Here is a 22,036-nt window from a genome sequence, read left to right on the forward strand (position 1 = left end):
GCTCCGCGTCTGCGTCCTCTCCTAGTCTCCTCCTCTCCGAGACTCCCGAGTTTTCCACCCGAACCGCGTGATCCGACCTCGCTCTCGCCGGAGCGCTCCCACTCCCACGCCTGCTCCAGCGACCGGTCCCGCCCCCCGCCTCCCGCGCCACGCAGCGGAGATGGAGTACGACTACCGGGGCCGGCCGGGCTCGGGATCCTACGGCGCCGCGCCCGGCGGCGGCGGCGGCGGCCCGTCGCTCTACCCGCACGTCGGCCAGCCCTCCCACGGTGGGGGTGGGTCCGGGACCGCCTCGCCGCGGGCCGCGCCCTACCACCACGGGCCCGGGGGCGGCTCCGGGTCCTCGGCCCCCATCGTGACGCCGCTCGCTCCAACCTCCACCTCCTCCTCGAGTAATTCTCCCCCCTTTCCCACTTCCTACGCGCATCCGATTGATTCCACTGTTGGTTCGTATTGTTCCCGTAACGGAGAGCTGCGCGCTATGTGCTCGGTCGAATGCAGCGTGGTGAATAGTCTGCCCACTGAATTGAATGGTTTGTGGTGGCTGTTAGGTCAGCAGATCTCTTGTTGGTTTGGGTTCTAATTGGTAGGGATCACGATGCGAGAACTGATAATATCTATCCCTGAAACTGGCTAACCGTGCCACTTGCCTTTGTCATCTTAACTATCTCCAAGTTGGATTACTTCCTAGGGAGTGCTGGGAAGTTGAATACCATCGAATTTGAATGACATGAACTAAAATTAACTGCATGTTAAATTTGTGTCGCGACAGAGCTTGGTTGGGTCAGGTGTCATTATTGCAACTTAGTTGTGCACTAAGGCATGAATTTGTTATGATCATGGTGCTGTATGGACTTGTAGGTGTTTGCGTGTGTGGTTTTAGTATATGTGTTTGCATATGCTACGTGTTGAGCTTAGAACCGGCAAGGAATGCAACAACATCAGATGCCAAATGCTTACGAAATGGCTCTGTAATATTGAGACAGTGGGATCGTGTTATTCACTTGCCTAGGCACATGGATGTGTTGTAATTACTGGGCATAGCAAAGTAGTTGGTAGCGTTGCTAATTGTGTTTCTATATTCACTGTTCCCATCTTGCAAAAAGTGAATAAACTGTTTACTAGTGTGTTCTGTTTTCTTGTTCTTAATAACAGTTTGTTTTCTAATAATACTGTTTTCTTATTGTGCAGAAGTGGGCATACACGTCGCGATAAAGCCTGAATTCCGCATTACCCCTCCTGTGAGTAGTTTAATTTACTACTGAATTACATTTTTCGTTGTTCTCAGGAGCTACTAATCTGTTCTCAGATGCAAAAAATGTTACTCCAGTGAGATTGAATCTTTTAGACAAATGTTGGCATTCTGTTCATTCATATGTAAATATGGAAGTTTTCAACTGCTGATATCCAACAAGATATGTGTTTCTATAATAAACAATCCAATTTTGTCTGTTAATTTTTGGCTTCATTGAGGCATTCCATGGCAGGGAATTTACAATAATTGAATGGTTTGTCATTATTGATTTGTTGCGAGTCACCTTTAGCTGTCCAGTGACCATCTTCTTGATCTCGTTGTTCTGAGCACCATTAACAAATCTTACTAGTTTATCTATTTCTTGATGGAGATGCTAACTCTTTCTGCAAGACAATAACCCTATCTACTAGCCCTTTGTCGATAGCAAATGCAGCTTATTCCTTGATGAATGAACAATTGGGATGGAAATATGTTTAAACAATACAACGAACTGATATTTGTGCTGATATTTCTGTTTTCACTAGAAAATTTGCTGATGACTTTTGTTAATTTTGTGCAGCCATAGCTATTAATTGGTTTTATAATCTTGGTGTTAAAAGCCTTATAGTTTGTACTCAACTAAGTTGAAATGTACGAGGATTCAACTCGTACTGTGTGGGTTCCATCAAAGTTTCATACTGTATATGGGGCCTATCTAATTTTTTTTTCTGTTCCTAGAAATGCACTATGCCATTCTTTTTCTTAAAAAAGAAAACTCGGCCAGGGGGAGAGACGTCCCCCTTATTTTTGCCTTAAGAAGATTATGCCGTGACTCGAACCTGGGCTGGCTCAGCGAACCGCTTCTCTGGCGTGTTCGGCTGACCAGTTGCACTGTGAGAGTGTTGGCTTCTTCAAGATTCTATTCATTTGTTATGTGACATTAGGTGTGTGCTATTCGCGCTTTCCCCGTTCACATGATGATTTGGGAATTCATGATCTTCCAATTACTGTTACCTTTTCAGCCTCAATTGCCACCACAGATGGTAGAAATTCCTCGTAGCACCTTCAACTTTGATTTTGATTATGAGAGAAGGATTCTTGCTGAGGCAGAGAAGGAGAACCCCAACTGGAGTAAGTTTGTGGTAGAAAGACAGGCACCACCGCCTGTGCCACAGCAGCAGGCAAGTTACATAGCTCCTACTTCTGTCTTTCATATATCAATTACCATCAGATAAAGTTTCATCTGGTTCCTAGCTGAAAAAGGGTCTTAAGTTCTTTATGGACTTGTTTTTGGTTATTACTATTGGCTTAACTGCAAGCTTTCCTTATGTTACTAATGCCCACTATTATTTACTAAACTTTGCCCTCCCACCATTCCTCCGCCCTGTCATTGTTGTTGATGGATTGGTTTGTTGTACGTTGTTAATTCGAAAGACTAGAAGATATTAACTTGCTCATTGAAGCAACAATAAATTGATACTACAAATCAGTAAATCACGTATCTGAAAACATTCAACCTGGTCTGCTTGAACATTTAAAATTAAATCCAGTGGAATGATGAACCACATGATTTAGGCACAGTTTATGTGAAGCTGCATTACTTCGATTCTGTTCTTTTGTTTTTTTAGTCCTGTTGTGCCTGACACCTTAGTGAATTTTGATATTACAAATTTACAATCTTGCGATTTCATTCTAGCTTCCTCGCGTCGTGGTTGTATTTTGGATCGTGCATGACAAGCAGATATTACAAATTCTATTGATTGAATAACTGACATTCCCATTTTCCTTTTGCAGGCTAGACCAGCATCTTCAGGGTCAGGGGATCCAGTTGTGGACAAGTATGTCGCCATGGGGCTTGGGCGTGAAGCTGTCTCATTTGCCGTGTTGAATTATGGAGATAATCCAGCAAAGGCATGTTATTTCCCTCCTGTTGTATTTTTCTTAATACTTATTTCAGCACCATTAATCATTAAAAAGTGACTCTCTGATAGCTAAAGTTTCTTTAATGACAATAACTGTATATCTTATCTCTATTCGAATCTGCAGATAATTAAATCCACCTGTTCATGTTTCATGTGCTAGCTCTTTTTTCCCAGGACTATGATTGCCTTCCTATCCTGTTAACCTTATTCTTTTTTTAATTTGATGTTTCAAGAGATAAACCACTGAAATATTATTATGAGCAGATTTGCAATCAGCTTTATTCTTCTAGTCTGTTGGGGGTTATGTTGCTCATTCGTTGTTCATGATTATCAGCTGCCATTCACCAGTATTGCTCACATCAATTATAATGTTCTTGTAGAACTTCATATGCTGAGCATGTTTTTGACATGTACAGCTCGGATAATTTCCAGTTGGCACTAGAGCAAATTTACACTACAAAAATAATAAACACAGAACATACAAGCTGTTTTTTCCCTGGTAGGTACGAGAAAAGAGGCGTGTGCGTTCTACAGCAAAGCCAATTTTCTGCATTGAAGAAAAATTTCAGTTTGTACATAAGCGTTAATTTTTCAGTTTGGTAATTGCACATAAGTGGGAGTACATGGGCAAACGAAATAATTTGGCATGTAAAAATAGTTTAAGCTGAGATAAATCCTGGTAATTAGTTTGCTTTTATGTGTGCCGATTTTCTGTTTGTTCGCTGTTGCTGTTCATTTAACGGGCTACTTCTTTTGCTGCTGCTGCATGTCCATCAAACTGACAAGTATTTCACCTCTCCTGAACCCAGGTGAAGGAGTTCGTGAAATCGTACAACATCCTCCACGAGATGGGCTTCACATCGCCAAACGTGCCCGAGCTGCTGGCGATCCATGACAACGACCCCGACAAAGTCATCCAGCGCCTGCTCTCGTCGCCGTCCTGATCCTGGAGCAAGACGCCTCGCGTACTCGTATATGTATACCACATCCATGTACAGCCCTGCCCTACGCTGGCAACCGTCAGACTATGCAATGTCGCATGTTTACGCAGTTATGTGTGTCTTCCACTTCAATCTACGTGCTACCTGCGCTGGTTTTGTGAACCTAGTACCATGGTTCGTATATTGTATCCAGATCAGTCATTGTTTTTTTTCCTTTTTTTTCTTTTTGCGCCACCTGTTTCACTCCTGGATCTTTTTTTGTCTCAGGCTACGTAGTATGACAGAATGATTGCTGAATCATGATTCTTGTCGTCAGAAGGCACGAGCTTGTCTCCGTGACCGTGTGTGTATCCATCGGCAACCTCAGCAGCATCTTATCACACTGCTTCAAAGTCCAAAACACCTGTGATAAAAAAAAAGGAGTCCAAAACACCTGTCGGTCGCTGGGCTCCAGCCTCCACTAGAGACCAGTGCGAGTGAGCGGCTGCTATAGCTAATGTTCACTGTGAACGGTAAATACAGCAAAGCATGGGCAGCCTATACTTGCTGCTCCAAAACATCTAATGACGGCAACTACGGCATTGTCATGGCGTTGCAGCGGCAGCCAAGCTCCAGCGCGACGCTATCTATCTCGAAATATATTTTTTTCGGAAAAGAAAACCGAAAAAAAAAGGGGGGAAATTGGATATGTACCACTAAAAGATCTATCTTTTGCTATGTACCAATCAAAAGAATCATCTCTTGCTATGTAGCATCGAAAGATTCACGTTTCTTTAAAATTCACCACTTTCGTTTAGTTTTCCTAACGTCCGTGACGACGATGGCCGGCGCACGCGGATGGTAGGCAGGAACAGCGCGGCCCTGGCACACGGCGGCGCCCTGGAGGAGGCATAGGAGGGCCACGACGCAGGACGCCGCGGAGAGGAGCGGTGGCCGGAGCGTGCTGCCGCGCAGCTCCAGCGCAGATATGGCCATGGCGGCCGGGCTGGGCGCATGAATCTTGCGGGGGTTCTTGGTGGTGGTGGGGAAACTGCTCCCTGCTCCTCCCTTCGATTTGCTGCATACCGCATCAAATCCACCAGAGCCACCAAGCTGCTGTTCAATTCAATCCCTCTCGAGCACGCATAGAAAAGCAGCAGTAGCACGCCAACTTCATTTACGAATTTTTTGCTACACACAATATCTAATTTGTGCCACGTTTGATTGATGCAATTCGATTGCTTGTTGATTGCCGGTCATACGTTCGATTCATGCTTAAGGACGCGAGAAATGCCACCTTGTTTGACGCCGCGGGTAGAGGAGCGGCGGCTGGCGCGGGCAGGCCGCCGGAGGCCGGGGCGGCGGCGGCAGGTGCGAGCAGGCCGCAGGAGCCGGGGCGGAGGCGGGCGTGGGTAGGACGCGACTGTAGCGGCGGCAGCGGATCAGGATAACGCGGTGTACTGCAGCGAGCACACGCACCCGCCAGGCGCGACCACGGCGGCTGGGGCGGGCGCCAGCGGCATCTGCGCCTTCTGTCTGCAGGAGAAGCTCGGCATGCTGGTCTCGTCGTCCAAGTACAGCCCCTTCCACCCACCGCCGCCACTGCCACTCTACCCTTCCGCGGCTTCAGGCATGACGCCCGCGCAGGCGGCCGGCAGCGAGCTTCCTCACGCCCCTGCTGGTCGGCGAGCTCCGCCATAGCCAGTCGGGCGAGCTCTGCTGCACCCTGCAGGTGGGCGATCTCCGCCGCGGCCAGGTGAGCTCCGCCGCGCTGCTTACCTCCGGCGTGCTATGAACGTCGCTTGGCTTAGAAGGCAGTCAGACGTTAGAAAAACTAACAGAAATGGTAAATGTCAAACAAACGTGATCTTTCGATGCTACGTAGCTATAGTACATAGCAAATTGGCTCGATGCCACGAACGCTCGCTCCTAACGCCATGGGGGCCGCACGGCTGCTGCTCCTCGTGGCGACGGCGCTGTGCTGCGCCTCCGCCTCCGCCTCCCCGGCGGTGTCGAGGGCCGGGACCTGCAACAAGTTCGCCGCCGTGTTCAGCTTCGGCGACTCCAACTCTGACACCGGCGGCTTCTGGACCGCGTTCCCGGCGCAGCGGGGCCCGTTCGATTCGGCGCGACCTACTTCGGCAGGCCGGCCGGCCGCGCCTCCCGACGGCCGCCTCGCCATCGACTTCATAGGCACGCAGCCACGCCTTGCAGATTCTGGTCACCTCCTTCCTACTCTGTGAGATTCCGGCGAGACGACGGTGTTTTCTGATCGACAGCGCAGGCGATGGGGCTGCCGCTGCTGAGCCCCCTACCTGCAGTCCATCGGCGCCGACTTCCGGCACGGCGCCAACTTCGCGACGCTGGCCAGCTCCGTCTCACAACGAGGAGCCATGGTCACAACGGGAAGCGCTGGTGAGGCGTGGCTTGAAGTTGAGGCCGAAGCGCTGCTTGACATGCTTGGAGTGGAGGGCCTAGCGGAGGCTGGCGACGGTGGCGGCGGCGGCGCGGGCTGGGGCTCGTCGGCTGCTCCGGTGCCGCGCCGCCGCCTGGAGCATCTGCGATCCCCCCTACGCTTGGTAAAATTTCCGATCGATATTTTCGTAAAACCCCCTGGTTCGGATCGCGATCCGAACCAGGGGATATAGTTGTAAAAATAGTAGTTGGAATTTTCATAAACCCCCTGATCGATCCGAATCAGGGGTTGTATGTAAAATAAGATTGGGTATTTATAGAAAATCTCCTGATCTGGATCGTGATTGATAACCGCGATCCAAATTAGGGGTTCATATGTAAATGTTTAGAATACATATTTTCAATAAACCCCTCAGACGGCTCCACCTCCGGCCTGCCGAACAACGGCCGCCGCCGCCATCCTCGCCGAGCGAGAAGCCGCGCCGTCCTCCGTCTTCCCAGTCACGTCGCGCAGTTTCTCTCGCAACATGCCGCGCGTCCGATTCGAGCGAGAAGCCGTGCGCTCGAGCTAGCTCTGGCTGGCGCGGCGCGGCGCGGACATCTCCCTCCTGGACGATGCTGGCTGTGTTACACTCCGCCATGAGAGGCCAAGAGAGCTTTTCCCCATGAGATTTCTTCTGTTCCGCTAGCTAGCCTGTGTACAGATAGTACTATCACCTAAGGAATATGTTTTAGCAAAAGATGACAGATACTACTAGTACAGAGATCTCTTGGCAAATAAGGAGACCATACTCCAAATTTTGAATAAAGAAACAAAACTCGTTGTTTCAATTTTACAGTATCACTACAGGTTGTACTTTTAGATTAATGTATATCACAAAGATCAGACTTCAGATCACAAAATCACTTAGATGCAAAATTTTGCAATTGCTGCAGACAAATCCCAACTTTCTGATCTGTAAGAACCACTTGATCCAGTTGTTGAACGTACAAATCCACATATTCAGAATTAGCAGTGGCCTCAGAATCAAACTGATGGACCATTCTAAGTTCTAACACTAGGTATAAACCAACCACAATCCTGCATAAAGGTCATCACTCACAACTTAAACTGAGCTCGAGTATAAATCAGGTCGAGTATAAGTGGATCACTTTCATTGTGAACTCCACCAATACAGACAAAGATAAAGGGAATTGCAATGCCCTTTAATAAATTCCCAGTAGGGGCACGCCCCTCCTGTTCCCTTAAAAAAAAGAGAGAGAATTGCAATGCCATGTCGTTGTTTCTCTTGAACTAGATCGCTACAGGCTGCACAGATTTCAGATCCCAGACTTATGTGCAAACACTGCCTGCAAATAAATGCAATCTTTTCGTTCACCAATCTGATCTAAATTGGAACAGCCACATCAAAATCTCAGCAAAATCCAAACAACCATTCTAAGCACACGGGCCATTTCAAGCATGGATTCAGAGAGCCAAACACAAAAGGCAGTACTAGCAATTCAGGAGAACACAAACTTAAGATTGATGATAAAGTAGATCACTTCCACTGCATTTCTCCACCGATAGTTATAATTCGTTGATAGCATCAACACAAAGCAGGAAGCCAATAACTGAAGAACAACGCAACACCTAGGCCCGCTCCCCGCGGATGCGGCGGGCGAGCTGGATGTCCTTGGGCATGATGGTGACGCGCTTGGCGTGGATGGCGCAGAGGTTGGTGTCCTCGAAGAGCCCGACGAGGTACGCCTCCGCGGCCTCCTGCAGCGCGGCGACCGCCGAGGACTGGAACCGGAGGTCGGTCTTGAAGTCCTGCGCGATCTCGCGGACCAGGCGCTGGAAGGGGAGCTTGCGGATGAGCAGCTCCGTGCTCTTCTGGTACTTGCGGATCTCGCGAAGCGCGACGGTGCCCGGGCGGAAGCGGTGCGGCTTCTTCACGCCGCCGGTCGCCGGGGCCGACTTGCGCGCCGCCTTCGTCGCCAGCTGCTTCCGCGGCGCCTTGCCGCCGGTGGACTTGCGCGCCGTCTGCTTCGTGCGGGCCATCGGGTTGGGGTGCGGAGGGGTGGCGGCGACGGCGATCTAGGATTGAAAACACGGGTGGGTCGCGGGAATTTCTGCGAGAATTCTTGGTGCGGTGGTGGTGGGGGATTGGGCGGGTTTAAGTAGCGGTGGGATTTGGGGAATTTTGGCGCGCGGGGGTTTGAATTTTCGTGGTTTTGGGCGAAAACTTGGGGGGTTTTGTGGAGAACTGGAGGGATTGGGCGCTTCGATTCGAACGGTTTTGGAAGGGTAGCGCGGGCGCTGGCTCGGCCGCTTGGGGGGGCGGGGGATGAACTGGGGTTCGGGGAGCCGTCGGATCTGGGTGGATCGGACGGCAGCGATGCTTGCTGGTCGGTTGCCACGGATCGCGATCCGCGTGTGCATCTCGCGCTGTTCGTCCGTCTGTCCGGTCCCATTTTGGTTCGTCTGTCTGCTCGTGTGTTAAATTTTACACGAATTTTACAAAAAAAATGCAGGAATCGGTTCAGTTCTCGCAGGATTCAGGGGGGAAAATACTGCATTTCAAAAGAGGCTACCTTGCCATTGTACTTAACTAGGGTTTTACTTTTATCGAGTGATGGGATTGTGATTGAATGATGGGCTCTGTTGTGTTCAAATTTATTATCTTTCAAATTTAACAAAATTAAAACCAAATTCCTAGCTAGGATCTGCTGCGTTCATCCTTGTATGAGAAGTGAACCGACTAGAATTTGACTAAGTGGTGGTCGATCCAAATCACCCAAAAATATCGAGTTCTGACAAATGACCCAGGAACAGTTGAGGCATGTTAACACTTTCAGAGGTCACCACGGAGCAAAATATAACTTCCATGAAGTATGTGTCTCAGATATTCAACAAGCTCTATAAAATATAATATAATTTACACACGGAAATCAACTCTATTGATCAAGGTAACGGTGGTGTCACTCTACAGTGCTGGCACTCTCTGCTGTACACACTTCTTGCTCCCTCAAACTGCAACTCATCTCAAAACCGAAAAAGAACACAGGAGGACAGTTGAGCAAAAAAATAAAAAATGCAAGCCTCAGAATCAAACCTGTGTGACCCTTGAATCAATGGAGGGCACTTGACCAAAAAAAAAAAGAAGAAGTAAAATCACGCCTATGAATTGAAGGAATACAAGAAACATAGCAAAACAAACTCAAGCTAGGAAAAAGGGGGGCGATCCAGGACAATGTGAGAATTGATGTGTCATTGCGGATGGTGATTGCATTCTGCAAAACTCAGTTGCCATGGACTATTGAGGCATAGAACCGAATTACTTTCACCAAATGGCTATTTGACCCGAGGATTAAATGAGATATTTGAAGCTTTGCTGACCAGGCTAAAAAAGTTGAAGAGCAATCTTTAGCCTGTTCTGTTTCCACTTTGGAAGCTTGCTGAATGCCTCTTTTGTCATCCCAAACTTCTCTTTGAATTCAGCCAAAGATAAGTAGGTCTGCATCAAATTAAAAATAATGTCATCGTTACCTTCTTTTGAGAACAAGAGAATACTGTGAGATCAGACAATCACCTCTCTCCTCGTGACATCAATTTCAGTAACAGGATCAGCAGCTGTGGTCTTCAGACGTTCATACGGGTATATTGGAAGGCCCTCGTCATCTTCCGGCTCGTTTTCTTTTACATCTTCATTTATGGTAAGAGATTCAACTCTATTGTTCATGGTACTAGCGCCATCTGTAGCATCTTCCTCTTGTTTTGGCTTCTCTGGCTCAGAGCCATCTTAATTTGCACAGAATTTTCAGAGAACAAGTAAGCAACAGTTAACTTAGTTTTCTATTTTCAAGCAGAATTTTTGCCTGAGTAGTTATATCACATACCTTTTATTGATTCTGGTGTGGGGGTTTGAGTAGGGCGATCCGAAGAACCAGCCAGAGCCGCAATTGCAGATGACTTGGAAGAAGTATTCGACGAATCAGGTGTAAGAGATTTTGGGTAAAGTTTCTTAACTACTGGTGGAGGAGTGGAAAGATTTCTGTTGCTTGAACTTTCAAAGTTAGCAGCCAATGCAGTGAATGCTGGAGATCTTCCCCTAACACGGACACGCTCAGGGCTAAAGGACATGCTTCTGGAGCGCTGAGATTTATCTTGTGTTGTACTCCTTCCTGAATACACTGGTGTTCGTCGTCTTGGTTTCTGACAACGCATGAGAATCAGCATAAGTTCTATCATTTATGTAAATATAAGGGTTCAGCAATAATATGGATCAATCATATAGCTGCGCAGAAACAAGGGAAGATGCAACCATAGAAAAAGGGCTGTACTGTACAAATACATGTTGCATTGCAAAAAATACATGACCAAAGAAATGACAGGCTATTCTGATCAAATAGTTTGGTGTTGATTGATATGAGAAGCAACAGTTGGCGGTGAAAGTTTCATATACAACTAAAGAAACACAGGCATGTGCATCAAAGAACATGAAGAACTGGATATCACACAGAGAAAGACCTCTCTACAATACAACATTATTTATCTTTCTCGTTCGCATTTAGGGTTTAGGGTTTTCTCGACCTGCGTGAGAGGTCTTCTCTTATTCAATGCTCGGGGTTTCTTCCCCTCGCAGGCCGAGTTTTTATGTAGAGAAACATTTGCGAGAAATGCAGTTCACAGACATATTAAGCATGGAGAACTATTATAAAATCATTAGGTTTCGGGCATCTTACATCCAATGCTGGAGCACCTCCACCTTTTACTATGGCAAGCTTCCTCTGGTATGAATTCCCATGCATCTAAAAACAAAAGGAAGAGATTAAATACTAAACAAGGTATTGTTCATGCTGTACTCTTACTGTATAGACCACAAACTGCTCATATATTCAAGAATAAACAATTGCAAAGGTCAAACCTATGGCTAATGTACTTACCTGTGATTTTGCTGAATCCCAGGTGAAGAACCTAGTGAAAAAGGGAGGCTCACTCCCTTCAGTAACAGTGAAAATCGGTGTTTCACAGGCAAGGTTTTCCATAAGGAAATCAAGCACAACAAATTTCTGGTAAAGACGTAAAGCAGTAGCAAGTGAGAATGATAATGAGAGAGGAAAACAATATATGGCTTCTAAAGCTGCTGCATAGAAATAAAAATTATTACCTCCCCAATATCCAAAGCTTGTAACCTCACTTTGACATCCACCTGTTGACCAACCCAAACAAATATGCTCGTGTGACAGTCCAGAACGAAAACATCTTCTGTCATTAGATCGTCTTGAGTAAAGTGGTGTATTTCCTTGACCTGCTCAATAGATTCAAATATAAATTTTGAATGTAAAACAGGTAGAGTACAGCATAACATACTAAACTACAGTTTTAATGTGCTAACCTTCAAATTGCCTTCATGGACCCCAACAGGTTAGGAACATTAAAAGAGAACAGCAGAAAGAGATCAGTATGTATTTAAACCCTTAACGTGGATAACTTCCTAACAAAACTATGGATCTACATTATTGATTACCTTTAGACAGGATGCATGAGAAAAGATGGGGATCACTTTCAAGTTCTCGCACCATTTTTTGGCTTGAATACTCGGATTTTCCTCCCAGTAAGCTCCAAAATTGATCTGTTTCTGACCCTTCCTTTTGTGACCTAGACTGTGTATTTGGCTGTACAATGTAGAAAGGCATGGAAGAAAACTTGAGCCAAAAAAGGCATAATAGATTATACCAAGCTGCACAAGTACTCATAATAAAAATTTCTCATAATGCCTTGTGAGTATGAACAATGGAAGTTCAGCTTATATCATCCTGAATATTCCTGATGGAATACTAGAAAAGTGCCAGAGAACAACAGAGCTATCAGCTCCCAACATTTCCCAGTGGAGCTGGGATTCGACTGACTGATTCCAACGTACACTTTTGAATTAGTCCGTTTCCCGTATTCTTAAACCCAGCCAATTTAAAACCACGGTGATTTCTTAAGTTTGACTAAGGATAAATAAGACAGGTATATCAATATTTGAGATGGTTTTTGCCAGAAGCAGGCTGGTGAGTGTGGTACAAAAGATATTCCAGCTGGACCAATTTCCATGACCACTAGAAGCCAACTAGACGATAGTAATGGCAGGCCTGCTACAATCTAGGTAAGGCCTGGGCCTGTTAATTGCCATTTCCCCCTCCTAGCAGGCTCAGATTTTACAGCGCAAATTTTGTGCAGAATCAAAGCAAACGATCAAATGTAGGAAATAAAAACTATGATTAAATAAATATACACAAAATTAGAAAGGTTGAATAGTTACAACTCTACAATCAGACTTATTAAATATCTCAAAAGGGGTGATAGTTCCACACCTTAATTACATCAAGTTGCCTCTCCATTAACTCTTGATCCAATGCAGTGGTCAGATTACCAGCCCAAGTGAACACAGTGTTTCCATCATGGAGAATGTAACAATAGGATGAATTCAATGATGAGGCCACCTAAGAATAGAGAACGGAGATAGTATATGACTGGTAAGGAAGATGTTATAATATTAACTGCGGTCAGATATACCTTGGGGAATAAAAATGCACTGTTACTTACAGGATCAACCTGAATTGCTTGCATGTTTTCTGGTCCTGAACCTTGAATTTGGAAGAGTGCAAGCCCCTCTTCAGAATAACTATCATCATCAATACCATTTTCAGCAATAAATTTCTTGTACCCAGAGCTAAGACCACCCTACAATGGAAATTCGGATGGTAAGACTACTGCTATGTTAAACCCAAATTAGTAATACCAATACAACTGAAGGCCATTAAATGCATGTAAACCTTAAACACTAGCAAGCTTTGAAATATCACAAAGAATTGGATCGGTTCTTTCCCCTCATACAGGCGCGCCTGAAGGAAAAGCAAAGATACATTAGAGATGACACAAGGGTTCTTATCCAGTTTAAAAATTCCATACAAAGAAAATCGCTGAGTTACCTGGACAGCCTGAAACTTAGCAGATTCAACCATCTTGCTTGCAAGTGAAACTGCCGTAATCCTATCCTCCTGGACAAGAATTGAGATCCTTTAATGTTGAAGTGGACTTAACAAGTATAACTGAACACTAAATAATCAACAAGCATAAGGTTATTCAGAATCTCACTACTATGCACACACATAACATGGACAACCTTTTTATTTTAGTTCGTAAAGCAAGAACATGAAATAACTGTCAGCTGATACTTCAAATCTTTCGAGTTCTTATTATGGACTTCAAAGATGACTTGACTAAAACCAAGCAACTATGGGCTAGAAGGTCGAGAGATATTGATACAAGCGTTAGCCAACTTCAAAAAAATTCGTAGCCAAAATTGATTTTCTGCAAACTCTATTACCTCAACACTCTTTTTCCCAAACCAAGTTCCAATAAGACATTCCTCCTTATCATCTCCAGGATACGTATACTGAAATATGTAGCAATCGCCAGTGTAAAATTTGGATTGATCAGAGGATGAAAGAAGTGCCTTGTCTTTATCATTTACACGCCACACCTATCATATATAGAGGGGGGAAAAGCATAAGTCAGAAGACTATTTTAATATGCATATGGAAGATAAAAATTGAAGCGGATCATATACAGCATAAGAATGCATTAATCGTTTAGCCTTGTGTATTGAAGTATGCACCAACTTCCGTTCTCAAAGTGAACTTCTAGCTACCTAGCTTGCATGCGTTTTCCAAACCATTATTTGCAACAATGCTTGCCCACATATGTTTTAAGCATTCAAAATCTTGGAAGACAACTACTATTAGAATGTTTGCAAATCCAACATTGAGAAGGGAAAAACCCCAAAAAATGATGACATACAAAAGATGAAGCTAATATAAAAAGTGCAGAAATACCTGCAGGTTGCCAGTGCAATCAATGTAGGACTGAGGTTCTTCTTTTGCGGGAGCAGCTTTCATCAAACCCTTAACATTTAAGCCCTGGCGTTTGAGTAGAGCTTCACGAAGAACATAGTTGATCAAATTGTGAAGGGTGGAAAATATTTCATAAATTATAAAAGAGGAAAATTGAAGCTATTAGTAATAACCTGCAACTTTGCCTCTACCATCCTCAGATGACAACTTCAAGTCAGGTGTCTGCGGCCACTCTTTAAATTTTGATTTGAACATAACAGTCTCAAATCCTTCAATCACTTTGATGATGTGTGTTTTTGTTCGGTTTGAATCAGAGAGCAATTTCTACATAGGCAATTAAGCAAATAAATAGTGGACATCGAAACAACATATAGTTCAACAAATGTATTTTCTGATATATGTCAGAAAGATAAAACAATGTAACATCTCTCTAAATATTTCTAATCAGCATGAATAAGTAACCAAGCGTCTAAAGGATAGAGGAATGATAGATCTAATAAGCAGTCTAATAAACTGAAGGAACCCTATGCCATATTACAAAATCAACAAACGCATCAGGAAGTGTCAGCATGACTCCTCAGCATTTTCAAATAGTGTAACCTGATGTTTGTAAGAATACAATGAAAAAAGATAACTAACTAGCTGAACAAATATTACCTCAGCAGCTTCACTAGCACCCTTTCTCTCCTGCAGGGATGTAGTTCTGCCCATCCAAACATACAATTCAGCGCCACAGTCTAAGAAGTAGCACTTGTTTGTCTCAAGTAATTCGTGTGCCAAGGATTCGTAGTTCACTGGCTCCAGTTTTCCTTGGTCAAAACTGAAAACGTAAACACTTTATAAATTACTAACTGATTTCAAGTAGATACTGTTGTAGTTGGCAATCAAACAGCAGGAGCTTCCATATATGGAATAAAACCTCAGTCAACTACCATAGCAATTTGGAGGCAGTTTCCTCATGTTTCTCATTGCCTTCTGCAGGTGCCCTCCTTGGAAGAGGGGCAAAGCCACCAAAAAAACCCCAGAACTCACCAGCTTCCGCATCAGCCATCATTCTACCATCCTCTAAGAAAAAATGCAAACAGTCATATCTAGATACTTTAGTTCCCGATACCACAAGAGGTGAATATAGATGCTCACCAACAGATGCAATTTCACACTTCCCCTCGTGAAATGTATCTTTGATGTACTGTACAACTTCAAGAGCTTTTGCTCGCTCTTGGATGGATGAGTTTGACCCATTGAACTGGAAAATTTTGGACTTCGTATCCAGAATAAATATGTCATCATGATTAAGGGACGACCGAGCAAAAGGAACCTGGTTGTAGAGTGGCAAGTCTTATTAAGACAATAATAGCCATGTTTAAATTAAGAAGACAGTCATGCAGATAGCTTGCCTCTTTAACGTGAACGACATGCTTCCCATGGCAGACATATAAGCGAGTATCATGATCCTGGTTGTTGACCTCAACATGCTTGAATCCAGACGCTACTCCTCCTGGCTGTGGCATGATGCATGGCCTAAAATAGGATAGGAATTTCTCTGTTTCATTGCCTTGTACTTCTCGGTACTGAACAGCACGTCCGCCAAGGGCAGCATCAAGCTCTACTGTTAAAATTGCAGCAGTTCCAGCTTCGTCCTACCACGGATAAAAATGGATTCAATAACCTTACGAAACAGTATCATCAAATGATATGAGAAATATACCTGACTAGTATCTTTACCAATCCAGTAATGGATATCATGGCGAAGAGAACCATTTTTCAAGGCTGTTGTCTGTAAGAAGGGAAAACATGTGAGAAGAAGGGGAAAAAAAACTTGCATGCCTTGAGCATAATCCAACTGAATCCTCAAGCATACAAAATCACAGAAAAATAGTGCTACTGTTATGGGCTAACAATGACAGCTTTATTAATCTAGGATTAGAGATAACGTTCGCCAAATTGAATCCAGTTCGCCCTCTGAAGAGGCTCTGCACCTTAAGGACTCAATCTCTGGCTACCTGAACACCTTGAACTAGCCGGCTTATATTATGCCGGTGACTAACAACCAAAGATACTAACAACCAAATCTAAACAAACTAATCCTTTCCTGAACAAACTAATCTCCCTGAGCCGGCTGCTGTTGACGCCTCCTGCGCTGCTAGACGTGGCCCACAAAGGCGTCCACAACAGCTACCATATCCATATGGCAAGAAAAGAGCCTAGATATTAATTACGGTTTATTAATCGTGAGATGTGCTACAAAAAAAATTAGGGTTACAGAATTTACAGTAGCATGGAACTATAGCAAGTAATAATACTCTTACAAAAAAACATTTAACTATTTATTGCTCATAACCTCAATAAACCCAGTTTTGTGAACCGGAGTTTACTGAACCAAACTTTCTTTTATATGTATCTATCATATCTATTAAATAAAATCTTCAACTTCAGTGTAAACTGAAGTTTTACAATAACATATTTGCTGCATATAATCCCTCTGTCAAAAAAAATTAATTCCAATTAAAATTAACTTCGACCTAGAGTATAACTTGAAAAAAATTAAATAATAGTTTGCATGTAAAATGGTTCAATAATACAGGAGTACTTCAGCTGGACCTCCATGTTACTGTTAACTTTTGTTAGTCTATATGCAATTCTTCTATCAGCCATTTTCATCTGTAGTCCAAAGACTATATTACATGATTGGTTCTACAAAAACACTCAGTACATAACATCAGAATTCTACAGCAATTCTCATCCAATATTCAGATCTTTAAAACTACCTTTATCCCATAGAAAAGCTGTGCAAAAAAATCAAACCAATCAAATTCACAAGCTATTGTAAGTTCTATTATGGATTTGACAAGATTTAAGGCTGCAACACCAGAGATATAGAGCAATTCTTTTTTAAAAAAATGAACCTGGCACCGTGCAGTCAATAAATACAAGGGTTCATCTGCCAAGATGTTTGGCAGATTCCTAAACAAATGACGATTGGAGAACAAATGTGAATTCTAGCAATACATAAACTAAGTGCATGTTGGAAACCAGTAAAAAACATTGTGATTGACATACAAGGAAGCAAACTGATAACAGGAAGATATTAGAGGGAAGGAAGCCATGAGCCTAAAGATTGTGCACTTTGGTACCTTCAAGATAATGTAAGAATCGCCCATGAAAAACTTCCCATATGAAGATACAGGGATAGGAACGGGCTTGAAATCCTCGATACGCCATATTTCCAAGCCGCTGCAAGGTATTAAGGATAACAATGGCCATTACCAAGACCAAAAGCATAATGGAGTTGTAGACTAATTTCCAGTGGTGAATTTGAGATCAAGTGCATGCTCCCTAAATATCTGATGAGCTTAACTTTGAGAATCTTTACGCTAGCTTATTGATTTAGTTATAAAAAATGCATGCACCTTTTCCTGGTAATGAGCACCGACTTCTACTGTGTGTTAGATTTATAGATCTTGCCAAGATGGCATATCCCAGGAAAGTTCATTCATCTACACAGTAGCATTACAAATTAGTAATTACATAAATTCATATCAAATAGGCACCACATTTTTCTCCTCTACAGGCCCCGTTTGTGATATAAAAATGGTAATCGCCACGTCAAAACTGAGTGTCTGAGTGCTTAATATTATTGTATGATGCCCGCAAAACACCACACATCATTGCCCAAAATCACTAGCCAATACCCTAGGAAAGATATTGGACCAACACGAAGATAAAGCAAAAAAATGAAATTTCATAATGACGGCATGAAATAAACAAAAGCCTGAAAGGATACTCTTTTTGTCCAGAGCCACGGAAGGCTGGGTCCAGGTCCTTCATAGAAACTGACATCTTCAATTTTATAGACAGCCCTTGCCTAATTCAGTAATTCTTCCTTCAAAGGAGATCTAAAAGGATGCTGCGAACAAGAAACCAAAGTGCATGGATAGTAAGCAAATAAACAAAAAAAATGATCTCCCATTCTGAGAAAACAAAATTAGGCAGTTTGGCTGATGTGGAATAACATTCACACGTAACAATTCCATCTGAGCATCAAGGTTTTACAAGTACGAATCGCTTTAAATGATCAAATTTCTACTGATACGAAAGTAACAAAATCGGCACACGTCCATCATAAGATTATATCCTTAACTGCAACCTATAACTAAACAGGCATACCAACATATTTCCCTACTGAGAATTTATATCTTCATGCAGGAAAGATCGCAGGTGAACTTCGGAGCAAGAACTACGATTCCGTGCCATGGCTCTAGTTCAGTTACAAGTTTGCATAAAGAAGAATCACTTCAGATGATAGAATGAACTGTGAATAAGCATACTCTGAAACAATATCCTTGGCGACAACTTATAGCAGCTAACATAGACTGATTACGCTCAAAAACCATCTAACATTGACTGCGGATAAGATGTGGTATGCTATTTATTTCCATATCAAGAAATTCAAAGAAATGTACCAATACGTGGCCTACGAGGCTCGCATGCAGCGCTTGTCGCTGAGTGACTGCAGGACTAATCTGCCAGAAGGCCCATAACCCAACACAGCCAACCATTCCTTCTCCTGACTCCTATCCCGTCAGCTCGAATTCCACAGCTGAGCTGCCAAGTGCTAAAATAGTACGCTAAGCATTGCAAACAAGTAAATATTTCTCCCAATCTACTTCGGGACAAGCTAAAGTGAGCGAGCAGCTCGGCACCGTCAAGCCGCAAATCTGGATCAACCAAGAGGCCAGCAGGAGCGGACCCAGTGTAGGACATGGGTGTGCACATGTACACCCGATAATTTTTGCAAAAACATCGAAGTTTAGCAGGTAAAACACACGGTCAGATCCGAGTACAGATAGCATACATCGGGGTTTTGGGTGCTCGATTTCGCACAGCAGGAAGGGAAGGGAAGGGAATATGCGGACATACCTGTCTGATGCTCGTCGGCGGCGAAGCGCCCGACGAAGACCTGGCCCAAGGGTGGCCGCTCGCGCCCTGTCGTCGCCGACTCGCCGCTCGGAAAGAGAACCCGGGACGGGAGTGGTATGAAGCGGAGAAAGGAAAAGCAAAGCGGCGGAGGAAAGAAGGAACGCGCACTCGGGGCCGTTCTGGGAAAAAATTTCAGTGCGGCAGGGACAGGGATGCAAACTTTTCTTTTATGTTTTTTTCCTTTTTGCGAGGAAAACTTTTTCTTTTTTAAGGTTGGAGTAATTTCCTTTCCTTTCTTTTATTTTATTTTTGGAAATTAAGAAAAGTTTAAACCTGGTGCCTTATTATATGAAATATAATATATATTTTTTGAAGGTCGGAGAGGGGAGAGAATCCCCCACCTAATTTTCATTCATTTTGTGGCCCTCAACCAGACCGGGAGATTGCAAAGGTTTTTGAAACGCTGGCACCTATTTTACATTGCTGAATTGAAAACCACACCAATAGAATATATTGCTAACCAAGGGTGCTATGCGTAAATAGAAGCTAGAATACCACAGGCCAGCTAGGGTGGCAAATGATGGACTGAAGCGTGCGTGCCACTAAACAACGTCTCTTCTAGATTCTTTTTTATAATTATAAAAAAAATTCCACAAAATTGAAATACAACCCCAACACTGCTGTTCTCATGCCACGTAAGCCAGCGCCATGACGTGGAGTCAAAACCTGACGGCACGGCACGGTTGTGCCAACCCAATATTAAAAAATTTATTCAGGAGTATTGACTTAGACCACCACATATAATTTTAAAGATATTTATCATTTTTTAGGGTATATTTTGGCTTGAGGAGCATATTTGGGGCAGTGTCCTGCATGTCTCATTAAAACTTTTGACCTCCAGCTGATGCGCACTTGAGTCGCTGTCGAATGTGTCATGCGCTAACGTCAAGCGGCTGGTTAGTGCTCTAAGCAGGGCTCATTTGGGAGGCATAATTGAAGGGATAAAGGCGTGGTGGCAGTACTTGGCTCCATACGGAAAGTTTGTAGGGTAATGTGGTTTGATTCGTTGATCATTTGCTCATTCATCGCTAAGACAGTTGGGACCATAAAGACAACCTATCATGTGTACTCTAGTGTGGGATTATGGGCTGGCAAAGCAAATTTTTTCTCGCCCCGGGTTCTATCCTACTGCCGGCACATATCTCCAGCTAAACACGAGAGCAACTGAAAAAATAGATCTTTTAAGGAAAATAAATAATTTTAAATTATAGGTAATTTGATAATGTACCGAGGCATGTGGACTTAGCTCTTTGAATCGCAAGCTCAATTTAAGTTACCATATGTAGAGATGCAATTCGATTTCGAAATGCTGCTTTCATGGAATATTATATTACATACCCAGTACAACACGTCCTACTATTGTAGAACGCCTCAAGGAGATTGAGCAGCGATCTTGTGATTGATGAATTTGTTAGCATGCATTGCAGTTGATTGGTGTCATCAGTTCACTAGATTGTCTCTTGCCTGCTCATGGATTCATCTAGCACAAAAAGAAGTTGTCAATGCAAGCGTCATGCTGAGTTACGCTTGGTTTCACTTGATTTATAAATATTGGTCTAAATTCAGTTTCATTTTCTAATATTGACCCAAATTTATAAATATTTGGCCTCATGCTTGGCAAGTAAATTGGTTTTCTGGCCCACTTATAGTAATTATAGTTTGGATCTTTCAATTGTATGGAAATTATGAGGTTTGGCTTCACACATGGAAATGATCACTTCTCGAATATGTAGTAATTCAGTGAAGTAACTAAGTTTTAACTTGAATCTAAAGTATCACCGATGAAGTTTGAATATTGAGAAAATCCAATTTTACAAGATCTTTTTGTAAGACAAGGTAGATTACAGCGAAGGTAGCCAAAACATGTCATTAGGTACAACAGATGTTGCCAATGCAGCTGCTTGAGCATTGAGGGTAGGCATGGCATAGGCTACAACTCGATGATGGCTCGATGCGCTAATGGGACATTGTCCTTTTTTGAATTCATATGTTCAAACTATTAAGAACAACTTATAGTTGAACATAAATTAACCCTGCCCGCTATAAGCCTACAAAGTTTCGCCGTTCTTCTTTAACCGTATCATCTCATTTTATCACAGGGTTGTTAGACCATAACCTTCTCTTTTGGATGTCCTCATTTTCCTTTGGTATGACTCTTCCCTTTTTCATCGTGTCCTCCCCCGAGGAGCGTCAAATGGAGCTTGGATACACTTCACATGGTGTTGCTACGTATGATAGTTGTCGTGTACAGCGTGCCTTGATTGGAGTGCTTTCCTTCACCTTTAGGACCATAATCCGGTGAATCTATTCATCGTGCACGTTATTGCGCGCGATGCTATTGCAGAAGGGCCGAAGGCCCTATTCACCTTCTTCCTCGAGCCAGGGGAAAGGGGAGCGGCCGCCGACGAGAGCTAGGGGAGGGGGTGGAGTGGCCGCCGACGAGGGGTGGGAGGTGGGGGAGGGGCCGCCGGCAACCTTGCCGGCGCCCGGAGTGGTGGTTGAGGCGGCGGAGCTTAGGGTTCGGGGTTCTAGGGCTCCAATGACCACCGGCCCTAGAGGAGGAGGTCAGCGGCGGTGGTGGCGGTTCGGCGCCAGCGGAGGCAAGGCGGCGCGGGAGTGCCGCCGGCCGGTCAGGGCCGGACATCTGGTGGGCGGATGGCGCAGCGGCAAGAGTGGTT

The 22,036-nt window shown here is 44.0% G+C and overlaps 3 protein-coding genes across 4 annotated transcripts; 1 reads left to right on the plus strand and 2 right to left on the minus strand.

Moving 5' to 3' along the window:
* On the plus strand, positions 1-4,417 carry LOC112891115. 2 transcript variants are annotated; one of them, XR_003228412.1, is made up of 6 exons: positions 1-392; positions 1,192-1,241; positions 2,257-2,415; positions 3,029-3,145; positions 3,966-4,271; positions 4,365-4,417. XR_003228412.1 is itself a non-coding variant. In XM_025958048.1 (5 exons), the coding sequence occupies exons 1-5, from the start codon at positions 161-163 to the stop codon at positions 4,098-4,100; spliced, it is 693 nt and encodes a 230-aa protein (XP_025813833.1). In that variant the 5' UTR covers positions 1-160; the 3' UTR covers positions 4,101-4,340. The 2 variants fall into 2 exon arrangements, 1 of the variants encoding a protein (XP_025813833.1); XM_025958048.1 differs by lacking the exon at positions 4,365-4,417 and having other exon boundaries at positions 3,966-4,340.
* Positions 4,418-7,993: 3,576 nt separating this feature from the next.
* On the minus strand, positions 7,994-9,191 carry LOC112888538 (histone H3.2). The gene has a single exon (XM_025954762.1). It carries the CDS (start codon positions 8,533-8,535, stop codon positions 8,125-8,127), a length of 411 nt encoding a protein of 136 aa, XP_025810547.1. The 5' UTR covers positions 8,536-9,191; the 3' UTR covers positions 7,994-8,124.
* Positions 9,192-9,369: 178 nt separating this feature from the next.
* On the minus strand, positions 9,370-19,455 carry LOC112888537 (villin-5). The gene is made up of 23 exons (XM_025954761.1): positions 19,299-19,455; positions 18,163-18,285; positions 17,513-17,612; positions 16,087-16,155; positions 15,776-16,018; positions 15,519-15,696; positions 15,311-15,443; positions 15,036-15,198; positions 14,552-14,702; positions 14,361-14,461; positions 13,853-14,008; positions 13,455-13,523; positions 13,299-13,367; positions 13,069-13,206; positions 12,837-12,965; positions 12,005-12,152; positions 11,873-11,883; positions 11,645-11,785; positions 11,421-11,546; positions 11,220-11,285; positions 10,374-10,689; positions 10,067-10,275; positions 9,370-9,991 (listed from the first exon to the last, which is right to left on the minus strand). Exons 2-23 carry the CDS (start codon positions 18,216-18,218, stop codon positions 9,878-9,880), a joined length of 2,886 nt encoding a protein of 961 aa, XP_025810546.1. The 5' UTR covers positions 18,219-18,285; positions 19,299-19,455; the 3' UTR covers positions 9,370-9,877.
* Between the last annotated feature and the right edge of the window lie 2,581 nt (positions 19,456-22,036).

This window comes from Panicum hallii, chromosome 4 (assembly GCF_002211085.1).
Source record: "Panicum hallii strain FIL2 chromosome 4, PHallii_v3.1, whole genome shotgun sequence".
Lineage (NCBI taxonomy): Eukaryota > Viridiplantae > Streptophyta > Magnoliopsida > Poales > Poaceae > Panicum > Panicum hallii.

What these genes read in the sequence shown, in the direction of transcription:
- LOC112891115 (XM_025958048.1), top strand. Translation starts at nt 161, where the DNA reads ATGGAGTACGACTACCGGGGCCGGCCGGGCTCGGGATCCTACGGCGCC. An exon ending in AATTCCGCATTACCCCTCCT is followed by an intron (nt 1,242 to 2,256) that starts GTGAGTAGTTTA and finishes TTACCTTTTCAG; the next exon opens with CCTCAATTGCCACCACAGAT. An exon ending in ATGGAGATAATCCAGCAAAG is followed by an intron (nt 3,146 to 3,965) that starts GCATGTTATTTC and finishes TCCTGAACCCAG; the next exon opens with GTGAAGGAGTTCGTGAAATC.
- LOC112888538 (XM_025954762.1), bottom strand. Translation starts at nt 8,535, where the DNA reads ATGGCCCGCACGAAGCAGACGGCGCGCAAGTCCACCGGCGGCAAGGCG.
- LOC112888537 (XM_025954761.1), bottom strand. Translation starts at nt 18,218, where the DNA reads ATGTCAGTTTCTATGAAGGACCTGGACCCAGCCTTCCGTGGCTCTGGA. An exon ending in ATTGCACTGGCAACCTGCAG is followed by an intron (nt 14,009 to 14,360) that starts GTATTTCTGCAC and finishes TATATATGATAG; the next exon opens with GTGTGGCGTGTAAATGATAA. An exon ending in GAGGTGCTCCAGCATTGGAT is followed by an intron (nt 10,690 to 11,219) that starts GTAAGATGCCCG and finishes ATGCGTTGTCAG; the next exon opens with AAACCAAGACGACGAACACC.